This window comes from Neodiprion lecontei, chromosome 5 (genome assembly GCF_021901455.1).
Source record: "Neodiprion lecontei isolate iyNeoLeco1 chromosome 5, iyNeoLeco1.1, whole genome shotgun sequence".
Lineage (NCBI taxonomy): Eukaryota > Metazoa > Arthropoda > Insecta > Hymenoptera > Diprionidae > Neodiprion > Neodiprion lecontei.
The window spans coordinates 5275050-5290415 of record NC_060264.1 but is presented as its reverse complement, the minus strand read 5'-3'; the positions used below and the strand labels follow the sequence as shown (position 1 = coordinate 5290415).

General features: G+C 35.1%; 3 protein-coding genes across 7 annotated transcripts in view; 2 read left to right on the top strand and 1 right to left on the bottom strand.

The window, feature by feature from the left end:
* Nucleotides 1-9503, top strand: part of LOC107217349 (formin-like protein) — a 41647-nt gene extending 32144 nt beyond the window's left edge. Inside the window, exons 3-18 of one of the 4 annotated variants that reach the window (XM_046739840.1) lie at nt 762-848; nt 1123-1229; nt 1358-1497; nt 1604-1782; nt 1889-1965; nt 2059-2374; nt 2461-2577; nt 2702-2942; nt 3047-3312; nt 3408-3675; nt 3787-3914; nt 4009-4453; nt 4539-4813; nt 4894-5007; nt 7117-7339; nt 7619-9503. In XM_046739840.1, coding sequence (XP_046595796.1) covers nt 762-848; nt 1123-1229; nt 1358-1497; nt 1604-1782; nt 1889-1965; nt 2059-2374; nt 2461-2577; nt 2702-2942; nt 3047-3312; nt 3408-3675; nt 3787-3914; nt 4009-4453; nt 4539-4813; nt 4894-5007; nt 7117-7329 — 2973 coding nt within the window. In that variant the 3' untranslated portion in view covers nt 7330-7339; nt 7619-9503. Of the gene's footprint in view, nt 1-761; nt 849-1122; nt 1230-1357; nt 1498-1603; nt 1783-1888; nt 1966-2058; nt 2375-2460; nt 2578-2701; nt 2943-3046; nt 3313-3407; nt 3676-3786; nt 3915-4008; nt 4454-4538; nt 4814-4893; nt 5008-5879; nt 5980-7116 lie in introns of all 4 variants that reach the window. The other 3 variants (XM_046739841.1, XM_015654850.2, XM_046739838.1) reach the window with 3 other exon arrangements.
* Nucleotides 9504-10146: 643 nt separating this feature from the next.
* Nucleotides 10147-12926, bottom strand: LOC107217330 (INO80 complex subunit B). 2 transcript variants are annotated; one of them, XM_046739842.1, is made up of 7 exons: nt 12721-12926; nt 12334-12502; nt 11871-12060; nt 11551-11784; nt 11223-11395; nt 10638-10826; nt 10147-10502 (listed from the first exon to the last, which is right to left on the bottom strand). In XM_046739842.1, the coding sequence occupies exons 1-6, from the start codon at nt 12764-12766 to the stop codon at nt 10679-10681; spliced, it is 960 nt and encodes a 319-aa protein (XP_046595798.1). In that variant the 5' UTR covers nt 12767-12926; the 3' UTR covers nt 10147-10502; nt 10638-10678. The 2 variants fall into 2 exon arrangements, with proteins under 2 accessions (XP_046595798.1, XP_015510312.1); XM_015654826.2 differs by having other exon boundaries at nt 10147-10826.
* Nucleotides 12927-13145: 219 nt separating this feature from the next.
* On the top strand, nt 13146-14344 carry LOC107217333 (60S ribosomal protein L38). Its single transcript, XM_015654830.2, has 5 exons — nt 13146-13205; nt 13378-13415; nt 13615-13675; nt 13885-14007; nt 14272-14344. Exons 2-5 carry the CDS (start codon nt 13413-13415, stop codon nt 14295-14297), a joined length of 213 nt encoding a protein of 70 aa, XP_015510316.1. The 5' UTR covers nt 13146-13205; nt 13378-13412; the 3' UTR covers nt 14298-14344.
* The last annotated feature ends 1022 nt before the right edge of the window (nt 14345-15366 follow it).

The window sequence follows — 15366 nt, the reverse complement described above, 5'->3', positions numbered from 1 at the left end:
AACGAGGTATATATAAATGCATATATCTAGGATGCGACGTTATTCAGGATCGCCCTTAGCCTCTTATCGTTGATATTTATAGGTGTATACATGTATGCACAACTGTATGCATATACATATATATATATACATGTATACATGCGTAGAAATAAAGTAGTCTTGTGAGGTGAACACACGTGAAGGAGAGTATAAAACTAAGCCACGGGGAAATAAAGGGGGAAAATCTAGCGGTCACAAATCAGCGCTGTCTAATTTAGAGATGGACTGAAATATTCGAAACGCTGCGCCAGGATATGGGATTTAACGCGTGGGCGGCGGAGGACGAAACAAGGTGCGGGAGATACCGAATGCTTTCCTTTTATACTTATACTATATGTATACTCTACACCCACCAGTCGACCAGGTTTTACTAGCCGCAGCAATCGAAGCGATCTCTCTTAACGACCTCCCAACACACTACAAAGGACTCTTTAACGTACAATGCGCTTAATTAATTTTAATCCATGATGCGTTACAGATATTTCAATCCATTTTTCTTTCACCGTGAAATTCAAACATTTTTAAGCGATATTTTAAGCGGATATACTCGAGAACTTGTAAAATTTTATGGATAATGAGATCGAGATAATTGTACTACTTTTTTTTTTTTTTTTTCCTTTTATTGTTGCAAACTATGCCAATATATATATCGACGATAGAATGGAGTCGGAACATACGAATAATCTATTTTTATCTTTTTTTTTTTACGTTTTTGTTCACAGTTGAGGGTGCAGGCAAAGGATCCACCCTCCCATTATTTGACCAAGTTGAGAACTTACCTGGATCCAAAAGCTTCTCGAAGTCATCGAGTATGTATTCGTATACGATAAATGTTTTTTGTTTTTTGTTCATTTAGTTTGATTTGTTTGTTTGATTGAACAATAGTTGTTGTACGCTATGTCCATTAATTTTACGTTGTCGATTCAATCCGTGAACAATTAACGATAGGAGAATAAAAATTATTTAAAAGAGTTATAGCTTGATTAACGTAATTTGAGAGAAGATTGTTAGTTTTTGAATTGAAAAGAAAAAAGAAAAGAAAGAAACCTGAAGCTTGTAAGACGGATACTAATCATTACACAGACGTATCGTTTCCTTACGTTCTTTCAGAAGCGAAAAATGGTCGGGGAATCAACGTCGACGCAAGTTCTCAGAGATTTGGAGATCTCGTTAAGAACAAATCACATAGAGTGAGTAGTACAATAATATGACGAATGAAATTACTTGTTGTACCTGTAAGGAAAATTCTAAGTGAAATTATACCGCCTTTTAATTTGTTCTAATGTCACTTTTTCTTATTCCATACCTACGTGTCTAGATGGGTGAGAGAATTTTTGGACGAAGAAAATCAAGGCCTAGATGCTCTCATCGATTACCTTAGCTTCAGATTACTGATGATGAGGCACGAGCAGCGTTTGATGGAATCCAGAACAGAGTCCGAAGAGAGGTTGCATGGTGGTAAGTGTAATGGTAAAATAAAAAATAATAAAAATACGTGTAAAAACCGCAATTAAACAAGTTTTTAACGAAGAAATCTGTTCGTAACGATTATAAATTCTTTTAGCAGGCATCGGAGACACTTCTACCCTGAATAATGGGTGTCTCAGACCACCTCTTTACGATCTTAAAGATAGCCCAGGAGTTAAACGTCGGACGCGACACGTCGCTCGGTTAAACATGGGAGAAGCGAAGGACGATATACACGTTTGCATACTTTGCATGCGGGCGATTATGAACAACAAGGTTTGTACTTGAACGTTTTGTCGTATAAGTGAGCGAAACATTTTAATGGTCACAAGTTACATGTGCAATTTCTATTTTCTAATCTACTTTTATCTTCATTTTGCAGTATGGATTTAATATGGTAATTCAACACAAGGAGGCAATAAACTGTATAGCTCTCAGTTTGATACACAAAAGCTTGAGGTACGTACATAACTGTGGAAAAGTTACTCGTAATTAGTTTATGCAGGGGTTCGATTTTTATATTGAAACGATTTTGTATATTTTATATTGCAGAACGAAATCTCTAGTGTTGGAACTTTTGGCAGCGATTTGTCTGGTCAAAGGTGGTCACGAAATAATACTCTCAGCATTCGATAATTTTAAGGAAGTCTGCTCCGAAAGACGAAGATTCAATACACTCATGACTTATTTTACCCAATACGATAACTTTCATATTGAATTCATGGTCGCTTGTATGCAGTTCGTTAACATCGTTGTTCACTCTGTCGAGGATATGAACTTCAGGGTCCATCTTCAGTACGAATTTACAAAGCTCGGTCTTGACGAGTATTTAGAAAAACTTAGGCACACGGAAAGCGAAGATTTGCAGGTCAGCAAACAACTATGAAAATAAATATTCTTCTCATCTTTTAATAAACAAATATTCATAAAGACAAAGTTTTTTTTTTTCTTCAGGTTCAAATCTCCGCTTATCTAGACAATGTATTCGACGTAGCTGCACTCATGGAAGATAGCGAAACCAAGACTGCCGCTTTAGAAAAAGTTGCAGAACTAGAGGACAAGCTCGGTCATGTGAGTAATTCTGAATTTTACTTTCGTTAGCGATAATATTGACAACTCTTCCGTCGATTCTTCCACCGATTAATCACACATGGCTTGGATACTAACGATTGCCTTCTTTTTAAAAAAAATTCAGGCTCATGACAGGATGGCAGAATTGGAGCGTGAGTCGCTGGCTAAACTAGCCGATCTAGAGACTGAGCTCGGAGCAACTAAAATAGAGTATTCGGATGCTGTTGAGGCACGTAGAATAGCGGAGGAGGAATTAGCCGCTCTTAGAAGGCAGCGGCAAGATTCTGCTCGACGGCAGAGCGTCCTTGAGAATAAAATTATCGAACTTCAAACGCTGACTGGAACCTTAACCAAAGGGTCGACGAGTAAGTATTGTCAACTTTTCGGCGGATTTGCGTCATTTCTCATATTACTTGGGATATTTCCAGTGATTAATTTTTTCGACATATTGTTTCCAACGTACTCACAGTTGCTAGTCTTGGTAATGGTTCGACGTCTCCGTCTGTCGATGATGCTTTCACGTCAACCTCGGCTCCGGCATCTTCTCCGCAAGTTTCTGAAATACCTCTGCCTGCCGCTGCGCCTCCGCCACCGCCGCCTCCGCCTTGTCCTCCACCTCCTCCCATGGTTCCCTTTTCTCCTGGAGACCATAAAGCACCACCTCCGGTTCCGGTTCCACCACCTCCTGCAGGCATGATGCCAGCGCCGGACGGAGCAATGACGATCAAGCGCAAGGTGGGCTGTAATTTGTTTTGTTTGCGTTGCAGATTTCGTTTAGTTTAACGAGATCTGGTTATTCATTTGTATTTCTTCTCATTTTACGAACACAGGTGCAAACAAAGTACAAACTTCCAACGCTCAACTGGGTGGCTTTGAAGCCCAACCAAGTTAGAGGTACTATTTTCAACGAGCTGGACGACGATCGGCTCCACAACTGTATAGACTTCTCTGATTTTGAAGAAAGATTTAAAATCGGCATGGGTGGACCGGTTTCGAATGGCAACAGCGAAATCGACGGTCTACAAAGTCAATCGAGCAAGAGATTCAAGAAACCTGAAAATGTATCGTTGCTCGAACACACGAGATTGCGTAATATTGGTAAGCGCCCATTGCGCCAGTGTTGCTAATTTTTTTTTAGTGGATCATTCTCGCAGCAATCGAGAGTAATGGGAGTTAGATTTCTTCAAGTGAATTATATTTTACTTTCAGCAATATCGCGAAGAAAAATGGAAATGCCAGTCGACAAAGTGATCACGGCTGTAAATAGTCTTGATTTAAAAGTACTTTCCCTTGAGAACGTAGAGCTACTTCAACGGATGGTGCCGACAGATCAAGAGGCAAGTATATTTTTTATTTAAAAATTTTTTTTTTATCGAATCACAAGTCCCGCCGATAATTGCAAAGAGACTAACGAAATAAATTACGTTTCAGATAAAGGCATACCGTGAATATATTTGCGAAAAGAAGAATGTGAACCTCCTAACGGAAGAAGACAAATTCTTGATGCAACTTGGAAAAGTAGAGAGAATATCAACGAAATTGTCAATAATGAACTATATCGGAAATTTCTTTGACAATTTGCATCTAATTACACCGCAAATTCACGCTGTAATATCCGCGTCAAGTTCAGTAAAGAGTTCGAAAAAGTTGAGGGCTGTGTTGGAAATAATTCTTGCCTTTGGAAATTATTTGAACAGTAGTAAACGAGGTCCGGCTTACGGATTCAAACTTCAAAGCTTAGACACTTTATTGGATACTAAATCAACGGATAAACGTATGTGCCTGTTGCACTACATCGTTGCTACGATACGGCTGAAGTTCCCCGAACTGATAAACTTTGAATCTGAATTAATGTACATCGACAAGGCTGCCACGGGTAATTATAAAAGAAAGATCAACTTTCCTTTGATGAAATTGTTTATTTCCCAACTGCTATTAATCAAGGGCTGGTCTGCTTTTAGTATCCATAGAAAACATCACAACCGACGTACACGAGTTGGAAAAAAGTATGGACTTGGTAAGAAAGGAATACGAGCTACGTGGTAAAGAAAAACACAACACGGTATTGCGAGATTTCCTAAGCAATTCCGAGGAAAAATTGCGCAGATTAAAACTCGACGCTCGTACGGCCGGCGAAACGTTTCGCGAGTGTGTAGAATTCTTCGGCGAAAGTCCAAGGCAGGCCGATGCCAACACGTTCTTCTCGCTACTCGTCAGATTCGCGAGAGCATTTAAAGTAAGTAACAATTATTATCATATTTTCGTTAGTTTTATGTTACCATGATAAATTCATGGGAAATTAATGACTGTTTACAGGCTGCGGATCAAGAAAACGAACAGCGTCGAAGGTTGGAGGCTGCTGCGGCAGAAGCCTTGAATACGTCTGAAGAAGTTTTTAAGAGAAACAAGTTGAATCAAAAGAAACAGCAGGTATGTTCCGCTTCAAATAACAAAATTATAAATGTGAAAAAAACGCTGAATTCATCATACGGTGTATTCATATATTATCTGACCCGTGTATATCTTCTCTCACTGAGAGACAACGCTCTTTGCAAAAGCTTTTGGACTTAACTAAAGCAGTCTATATTTCCTCTCAGCATCAATGCTTTGGTCTTGCGATCTACTGTTACTAACATTTCTCTTACGTACGTATTAATATCGTGCTGCATGTAATAATATTAAATCATACCCAAGCCAAGGCAGGTTTTTAATCATTCCTTTTGATACAACACATAAAATTTTATCATTCTATGTAACGTGCATATCAATTGCAAGCCTTTCACAAACATGCTTCCTCGGGCTGATCATATTAAAGACTAATTAATGATGTATAAATCTAAATTATTGCTATATTTATTGTGAGATCATACGCATCGTCATCATCACCGCTTATTATCCCGAAAATTCATTCATTCGTACATTGAAATACATTGAATCGTAATATTTACCATGACGGATATATGAGGTACTAAATTGTCATTAAAAGAAATTGAGTAAAAGTAATGATATTGCAAGTCACAGTTGGATTGAACAAAGGTGATTCTTTACGTAATTGATGAAAGATTACAAGATATACTAGATTGTTGCATGTTGTGAGCTGGCATGAAACACAACTTTCGACAATCATCGATATTTTGTTATTAACGATAATTGTTCTCAACGAAGATGATTGTTACAAGTGTGGTTTTTTTTTTTTTCCCTAAGTAGACAGAACTTTCTATTGACCAATTAACATGTACACATTATTTTTTATCATGAACATCTTTTTTTCTTATTTGTTACATATTTATTCGGATTTAAAGTCACCGAAATTTTGCTGTAACTCGAACAAGAGTCTGTTACACCGTCATCTTAATGAACTGGAGCTCAGAACGTAGCAAAGTAGAAAACGATTCACAACATGTAAGTCTGGCCTTGCTCACTCTTCCTCCCTAAGATCACTTTGCCGCCACCTTTTAATACCACACTCATTGCATTTTATTTATTTTTTTCCCTAATCAACAAATATTATTATATACCCTGCTTACAAACTCGTTTCATACATATTATGTTAATTTCAAACATTCGTATGTGCACCATTATTATTGTCGTTGTCATATATTTCTATGGACTTGATTGATGCATCAAAAAAATTTATGTCCTTAATAACTTGCATTAAGAATGGAATTGTTTGACAGCTCTATTACTTATTAGTATTATAACATACGACTGCGTTTATCTACCGTTAAAAGCAAGAAAAAAAAATCATGTAAATCTTTCCACTGAAATTTTCAGTTGCGAGAATCAATTGGTTCGACTACTTATACGTTACGCTTACTATCAGAATATTAATTACGATTGCAAATAGAGGGGAGCAAAAAGCGTTCTCAACAATTGGTCTGTTCTCTTTAAAGTTCTAAGAAATATACTAAGATCTTCGATTTTAGTATATTAATGGCTACGATATAAACCACATGGATATTATAATGGCATGTAATATTTACGTACGATATTATGGATACGAATGTATATTGCATTGATGTTGCTTGAGAGAGAAAATCTTCATTTCTTGAAATTGCTTTTTTTTTTTTTTTTTTTTTTTTTTTTTTTTTTTTTTTTTTTTTTTTTTTTTTTTTTTTTTGTGAAATTTCGTACAAACATATTTCACAGTTAGTATATATCATTTCACACAAATTGGAAATATATCTGTGTATCGTTAATTCATCCTGTTATTTATGTATAATCATTTCTTTTACGTAAAAAATTTCCTTTGGATCATTCGCCGTATCAATTTTGTTGCATCGTACCTATTCCTTTGTTGTGGCAATCCATGTTAATTTGAACCAATATTTTGATGAAAAATGTAAACAGTGGTATACTACTGGCAATTCCCTTCATGTAAACAAAACTTGTCAAGGTTCCAAAGGTTCAAAAATAATGTTAATTCACACCCGACAGCTGTTGCATACTAAAATTGTCGTAAGTTTTCCAGTGAGAATTTTTCATCATGTAAAGTACTGCTGTCACTGAGTATGTATGCATTATTATTTTGTGCAACAGGACGCTGTGATAAATGAACTGAAAAATAAGACGCGACTGGTTCAAGAAAAGAAATTGCTCCAACAAGACGAAGTCTACAATGGAGCACTGGAAGACATTCTGCTTGGTCTTCGCTCGGAACCTTATCGCAGAGCCGATGCCGTTCGACGTAGTCAACGACGACGGATCGACAATCACCGATTGTCCCGTACTGCTGAGGAATTGGAACTGTAATTAGGCAATTGTATGGAAAAAAATATTCCTCTTGATAGTTTCATTACTTTTACGATTTTTTTTTTTTACGTCAAAACATTTACAGTGACATATTTATTTTTATTTTTCATCAGGGCTATACGAATAGCTAGAAATAATGACAAGGTTGAATTTAGTTGATTTCTGTTAATAAGCGGTAGTGAATATTATTGCCTAATTTTTCTTTTCTTCTTTTTTCTTCCTTCAATCATTGTAAATAGTTCATGATGTTATTACCTATTCTCTAATTTCGTATTATTTATTTCCACAGTGCGAACGCCACTACTCGATGTAGGCATAGTCTTATATCTTTAATACGTCTCGCATGTTGCACATTACTTCGATTTAATTTTTACTGTGATGAAAGTTAGAGAAGTTTTTTTTTTTTTTTTTTTTTATTATCGATTCATATTTTCGTACCAATTCCGTTACGAAAAAAAGTATTTGTCATTTCCATTTGAAAACATTGTAGTTTTGGTTCTGTTAAAAGAAATCAAATCGCAGTTCATTAATTAAGATTATAAAGAACGACCAGGAATCAAATTATTAATGTAATTATTTGGTCTTCAAACAAAGACTGACCATATGCACAAGTTAAATATATTTCGGTGCTATTATAAGTATTAGAGAAAAAAGAAAAAAAAGTTTATAAAAATTTTCGGTATAAACTTATATATATTTATATAGTTTTTCAATCATTATTATAATGAACACTTGACATACGTGTCAAATTTCTCGACCCGTGAATTATAATCTTTCCGTCGATGGCTTTTATCTAGTACAAATAATACAAGTCCAACGAAAATTTATTTACTATGGTACAATCTTGTAGTAGCAAAATAATACAGACCGTATGGATGTTTAGGTATTCCGTCACAAGATAAAAATGTTCGCGAAACTTCTCCAAATATCAAATATGTAATGGTTTTTCCTTCATTTTTTCTCGTGCTCGCTCTCTTTGTCTCTCTCTCTTTTACCTTTGTATTATACCAATTGATAATATTCTTCACAAATACAGTCAGCATAGATAATTTATCAAGATATATGTAAATGTAGTCGATACCTAATAACTTGTTTTCATGACATGCCGCTCGTCCGTTTCACCTTCATTCGTACCGAACCGCTGTGACATTCCACGAATATCGTTAATAATAGAAGTCTGCAAGCGAATTTCAATTTCAAAATCCTTATCTTATAGAATCATCCTCGATGAATGACAAATCTATATTTGCATTAGAATCTCTCTGAAAGCTGAATTTTTTCTTTTTTTTGCACAACGGCACAAATTTTTCAACAATTTTTTTATTTTTTTTTTACTCTGCAATTATACATCATGAATACATAATTAATTTTTGCAGTCATTTTCACTATCTATGGTAAATTTATTCTATTTTCTTAATCCTATTGAAATGTTACCATGACAATATATCGCCATTACTACACTGTCACACCTTTAAACAGCACAAATTTGAGTCGATAATAGACACTATTGTATATAAGAGGAAAAATTAATCGATGCATCATCATTTTATTTTCAATTTTTCTGCGTATACTAGAAACTAAGTATTCGGGGTGGAGAAAAAAAAACTACTAGTATCCGAAAAATATTTGCAGTTTTATATGCTGGTGAAAAGTTTGTTTATAATTGGGGTTTTTTTTCCGGGATTGTAGGTTTCCCAAATTGAAAATACTTTTTTTTTTTCAAATTGTTTTTCTTGTTTATCCTATACCAGTGTCGAAAGAAGTGCAAGTGTTTTGTTGTTCTTATATTCTATCAAAAATAATTTTTGCGAACTGAGTTACGGTGTGATTGATATTAAAGCGATTGAAATGCAATGGAATAAAAACTATTCATTGCGTATATGGAATTACAGAAATCCAGTTGAAGAAAAGATTTGTAAAAAATGTTCAAGTTTGATTTGATTTGTAAAGTGACTCATATTTTACTAGTTTTAATAAAATCTTATTGTTATTATAAATATGTGGAAAAAAAAACAAAGGTACTTTGATACGATATAGTGAATAATTACTCACGATCAAACTGAATACATGAATGGGACTCAAATGATATTACGTTTGCCCTTACAAGTAACTGATATTGCGATGCTATTCATTATTTTATATTCAATGCTTGTAAACGACTTGTATTTATCAAAGAAAAAAAAAATGAAGCTATCTATAACCTGGGTAATATTTTGTAATGCATGTACTTTTCGTACGCAATAGATTGAGTAAAATTTTAGTATTACGGTTTATTTTAAATACACAGTCTAATAACGTGATAATGACATCTCTTTGCTTCAGATATTATCCAATCAGTACTTGATGCCATAACAAATGCATCTACAAATAAATATAAGCAAAACCGTCAATTAATACTTTTATATTTGAATAATATTTTTCAATTTTTAATACTTTGGACGGAATAGTTCGTGCTCGCTGCAAATAGTTATGTATAATCGTCGTTATTCTATTTCTTTACGGTAAGAAGTAAACAACTTTTCGAGATCAAAGCATAATTCTTGCATTGGCTAATAGAAAAGGAAAATCGTAATTTTTCGTCAACACAACTGATCTGTAATATCATACGTTATTCGTATCATACATATATATTAGACTTTTAAAATAGAAATATTATTTTTACTTTTATATTTTTGATTACACTTAAAAATTGAGAAACTCATTATGTAAATATTGTTGTACCATACACATGAAAATAATATTAAACAGTTATACAACTATAAAATAATATAAAAAAACATACCTATAGGATTAATGTATAGAAATAATTTACCAATGTGATGTTTAGATAAACTATTATTACGTATACATGTATAAAAGAAGCAAAAAAGTATACATATATTACTTAGTAATATTGATTATTACAACAACCTCACAATGGATGATAATATACACAATTTGTAATTTACCATAAAAATGTTGAAAGAAGTTTTTACTTATTTTTTTGCATACATGTAAATATAATATTCATTTCGTTACTTAAGTTATAAATATTATTATCTTATCGACGGTTTTGTTCGTCTGATTTCCCGTCTTATGTAACAGGGTGACGAAAATTCGAGCCAATATCAAATTCCATGCCACGCCCACCAACATTTCTTGGCAACTTCATGTTCTTCCGACCTGTCGCCAGCCTGTATGAGCACAGCCATAATTATTCAGTTTACCTTTATGCGCAAACCGTCAACTTGGTGTCGAGTCTAATTGCTTTAAATGACGTGATATTAATAATATCACTAATCACTATTTGTCAACAGAACCTGATGTACCTGAGTTGCAACTATGAGAAAACAATTTAAATGGTTGATCATCACGTGGTGACAAGTCGTAAGTGGGAAGATATATTAGCCTTGTAACATTCTAAACTGCAGAGTGGTATTCCCGTTTTTGAACAGGAGTATTTCTTCGGATTTTTGCAGCTGTTTACACCGCAAAGAATAACCGACGTTGGTTGTTCTCTAAAATAAAAAAAAAAAAAAACAACAACTTATGAATTATCATAGTTCGCAGGTATGATTGTGTGTGGCTATGAACATTTCACTGCATTATTGTAAAAGGAATTTGCCTCAAGGTTCAGTCCAACTCTCAAAAACTCAACCCTGACCCAAGACCAATTACAGGTAAAATGAAAATAATCTTTGCAATCGCATCGATTACGCCTGATTGAAACGAAAGTCAAATTCTTAATAAGCAATCCAAATTAGATACGGGTAGATTATTTCCAATGGCAGCAAAGGGGTATGTGTTTGTTGTATAATATTACAGATAGATAGCAGGTGTAAAATAAAATAAAAATTAATTATTTTCTAGTCAAACAGCTCAATATCCTTAATGTAGAAATTCATTTTACTCACTGTCGGGTCGAAGGCAAAGGGAACTCTTCCCCGGGGGGTAAAGAGATTGAGCTTCCCTCAAGCGTTATACGATAGCTCACTAGTGGAACTTGTCTTCTTGAAGGCTTTCCCTTTCCCAATATTTTCGAAGCTTTAGATTCTTGTTTCTTCAGTAATCTTTCCATAGTTTTTTTCTGTAAATATGTGCCAAAATAATTCAGAGTGTCAACTCAGTTTATCTATTTGATTTCACACAGTCTGCTAATATATGCTTTAAGTGTAATTCCTGTTTCTGATACACTTTTTAATCAAATTTCCAGATTTGTTGCATTACTAAAATTTAGTTTACCTTGTCTTTCTCACGTTTTTCATCAGCCAGTTGTTTTCTCTTTTGCGATTTAAGAGCAGCTTTCTGAATTGCTTCAGCAGTCATTACTTTTTCTTTGTAGCCAGATGGCAGAGACATCAATTGTTCAACGCTAGAGCTGGGCTCTGTGTCGGTCTTTCTTTCAAACATAGCTCGCTGCCGAGCTGTCATTAATTTTGGATCCTTAGGTTTGATTTTTTTCAATTCATCGTCAACCTGAAGAGTGAAAATTGTTCACAGAATAAATTATTATTACTATATCGTTATGTGTTAGAGACATTGTATTATGGAAAATAACTGACTTCCTCAAGCTTTCCAGATTCAATGGCATCGAGCCAACGTTCCTCTTCGCTACTGGTGCCACTTTCTTTTCCCTTGTTACCTTTAGATACCTTTTTCTTCGAGGCTGCTTTAGGCGAGGTTGAAGTGCTTGGTCCAGGCACTGCCACGATTGGTGGCTTGACTGTCTTATCTCTGATCTTGTCGACAGAACTGTAATTTACCAATTTATAAATAAAAATTGTCCTCTACTTCATATTTTTACATAAGTGAATTAAAGAGTTTTTTTTATATTCTTTGGATATTAAAGGAGGATTCTGCTGTTGAAAATGGTTTCTTTTTACAATTTTTTTTTCTTTTGGTATGGCGCAATAAATTTTTCTTGAAACCATGCAACAATTAATTTGCAAATATTTAGCTGTAAGAGAAAAAAATGGTATTGTCAAAATTCATATGATTAAGTTTGAAATATTTATCACTATGAACATTTTTTCTCCCTCCTTTTTCACTTTGAGCCTGATGGCTTTTTTCCTGTCTGCATCTTGTGCAGCAGCATTCATTAGTTCATCGATATCTTCTTGTGCCAATTTTCGTTTCTTGTGCTTTCTATGTTTATGCTTCTTGTGCTTCTTCTGAGGCAATACATCGCTGGTATCTAAATGATTAGAGAAAAAATTTCAGTTGGATAATATTTTTAGCAAATATAAAATACGAGAAGTATCAAGTAAAAAATAAGGTAGGAGTTTCTAAAAACTAAATATATTGAAGTTCTGGGGCCTATTTTAACGCATTAAGAATTTCTTATTGCGAGCTTGTGACCGAAATATAACCTCTAATCCAAAAACAAGGTTACAAAAGTGACTGTGTACAAACCAATATTGATTTCCTCGTCTGTACTCATCTCCTTGGGTTTTCCCATCGTTAGATGTGTTTCAACGTCGTCACGTTACACGAATGGTATTAGAAATCCTTTCCACAAAAAATCATGTCACACGCTTTGACAAGTTTGACAGAATGTGATTAAAAACAAATGACCGGTCGGTAACTGCAAACGCAGCTCACGTGGTAGTAAATGGTAAATGGTATTGGATCTGAAACACTGATCCAAAATCAGGAGAATACGCCAGTCAAGTAGCAACTAAATAACAAGTACAAAATTTAAGTAAGTATCACTAAATACGTTGAAGAAATAACTCAATTCCTATATAAATAATATATTTTATGTTTCCAGACGAACGAGTGGTTTTATGATTCGATTATGTCCAATGAACTGAGTAAATAATTAGAGGAAACTAGTATATACGTATGTACAGTTGACGGCGGGATTCAGTTCTTTCTTCCGGCAAACATCTGTCGCGGTGAGTGAAACTCGGTGTCAGGTTGTAAAGAATCTATCGTTATCAAGTCAATCCCACTGTCTTGGTAGTCAAATTGTGCAGAAAATCATTGCCTGATAATTAATTGGTTTATCAAGTGTGTAATATCGGTACTTCGTTTATTATACTCATTCTATTTCCACATCTGTTTCAGGCACTCACGTCGTGTCACACATAACCAAACTTAAAATGGTAAGTGATTTGTTTTCATTGATAAGCTCGACTAAAATTATCGTGATTCAAGAGTGGAATGCTTCCTAAAGGCATTCGAATATTCTGATTGTTTCCACAGAATTCAAAACAAGACATTTATACATTTCAGTGATACAAGTATCTTGGATATAACCTCAAAATCGATTTTACTATAGTATCTTTTTCTCTTCTTTTACAGCCACGTGAAATCAAAGAAATTAAGGACTTCCTTCTCAAAGCCAGGAGGAAGGATGCCAAGTGTGAGTTACAATTAATTATATACCACAAAATTTGATATTTCATGAAGTTTCTAGACTCTGTTTACATGGGTGTGTATACATAACCATGCAGTCAGAATATAGGTGCCAAATCGGCCCTACTTTTGCTGGTAGTGAATAATGATACCGTGTCATATTACCTAATCACAGAGTAATTTGCTGGTACTTATATATAATTTTTTTTCATGTAGCCGTTAAAATAAAGAAGAATGCCGAAAACGTCAAATTCAAGGTACGCTGCTCAAGATTTCTCTACACTCTTGTCATCACCGACAAAGAGAAGGCAGAGAAACTAAAACAATCGCTACCGCCTGGTAAGTAATTTAGGCAATATTATATTATGTCCGTGTTAATTCTGTTCTAGGCACACTTTGAGCCTATTTTCTTAAATGTAGATTTTACTCACATCAATGATCCTGTCGTGTGAACTGATTTTATTCTTTTATGGAATCTAAATAACTAAATTCAATTATTACATTTAAAGTTTATTGAAATTCTCAAGTCCTACACTTGTGTCAGTATCAAAACAATTACGATTCAGCAATGTCATTAACAAAGAATTATTTTTGTTTTTACAGGTCTTCAGGTTAAAGAAGTCAAGTAAACCACATATACTTGTAAACGTGAAATAAAAATTCTGTATAAAAGTTACACACCGCTAGTACACATGATTCATTTCCAACATTTTTTCCGCTCAGTTCTGAAAATGTCTTACCCAATTTGTTCCATGAAACTAAACAATACGTGTAGTACACTTAATTATCACGTTCATGCTTCCAATTAATTACAACATGTGAAACCAGTGATAAAATAGCTTTCTGAACAATCTCACTTCTTATGCCAAATCAAATAGCGCAGCGGGTTCACCAAATCATTGCCTTCACCTTTGATGTGTCTAGTATCAATTAGTATTTGCATGATGGTCGTGGATTTTAGTGCATTTTTGGCACGGCTGACCCAAAAACTGTTTCCTCCTCTCGAACATCGACGAATTGAGCTGTTTTTTCTCGTAAGAAGCCGCCTGCATTAGTTCCAACTCATCGTAGGTGTCTTTGCAGACATTATCGCTGCTACACGAAGGTCGTTGATCGCTAGGATAGCCTCGGCAGCAGTGATGCCTGATTTGACACTGTTGTTCGTCGTGTTGAATTCCCCTCTTCAAGTGTCTTCCCAACAAGCAATACTTCCGTTGACAGGGTCGAGCCTGCTGCTTCATCTGTTGCGAGAACAGCATTCCCAGCTCGTCATAGCTTTCACTCAGCTCCGAGTCGTCCGTTGATTCTCGGTGCAAGGGAGCTGGTGCATCGCCTTCGCAGGCGTTGCTTTTACCCTGCGTATCGTGTTGTTCAATCGGCTTCTGGGACTCGACAACGTGTTTCTGATCGGAATTCGCTTCGGAACCGCTGTTACTGGTTTCCTGGTTGCAGACTTGCGGCGAAGTGTTGACCTGGACGTCTTTCAACGATTCGCAATGCTCGTCCAAACTTTCGCGACACTGGAACTCCGCCTGTTGAGCATGGCAATCCGATTCCTTGCCAATTAGGAAGGACACTTGGGACGGCGTCAGGTGCACGGAATCTATTTCCGAATTTGTTAGCGATTCCATCAGCTCTCGTTCCGAGTTTGTTAATCGAACATTGGAGATACCCTTGGAGTGTATTTTATCTTTTATC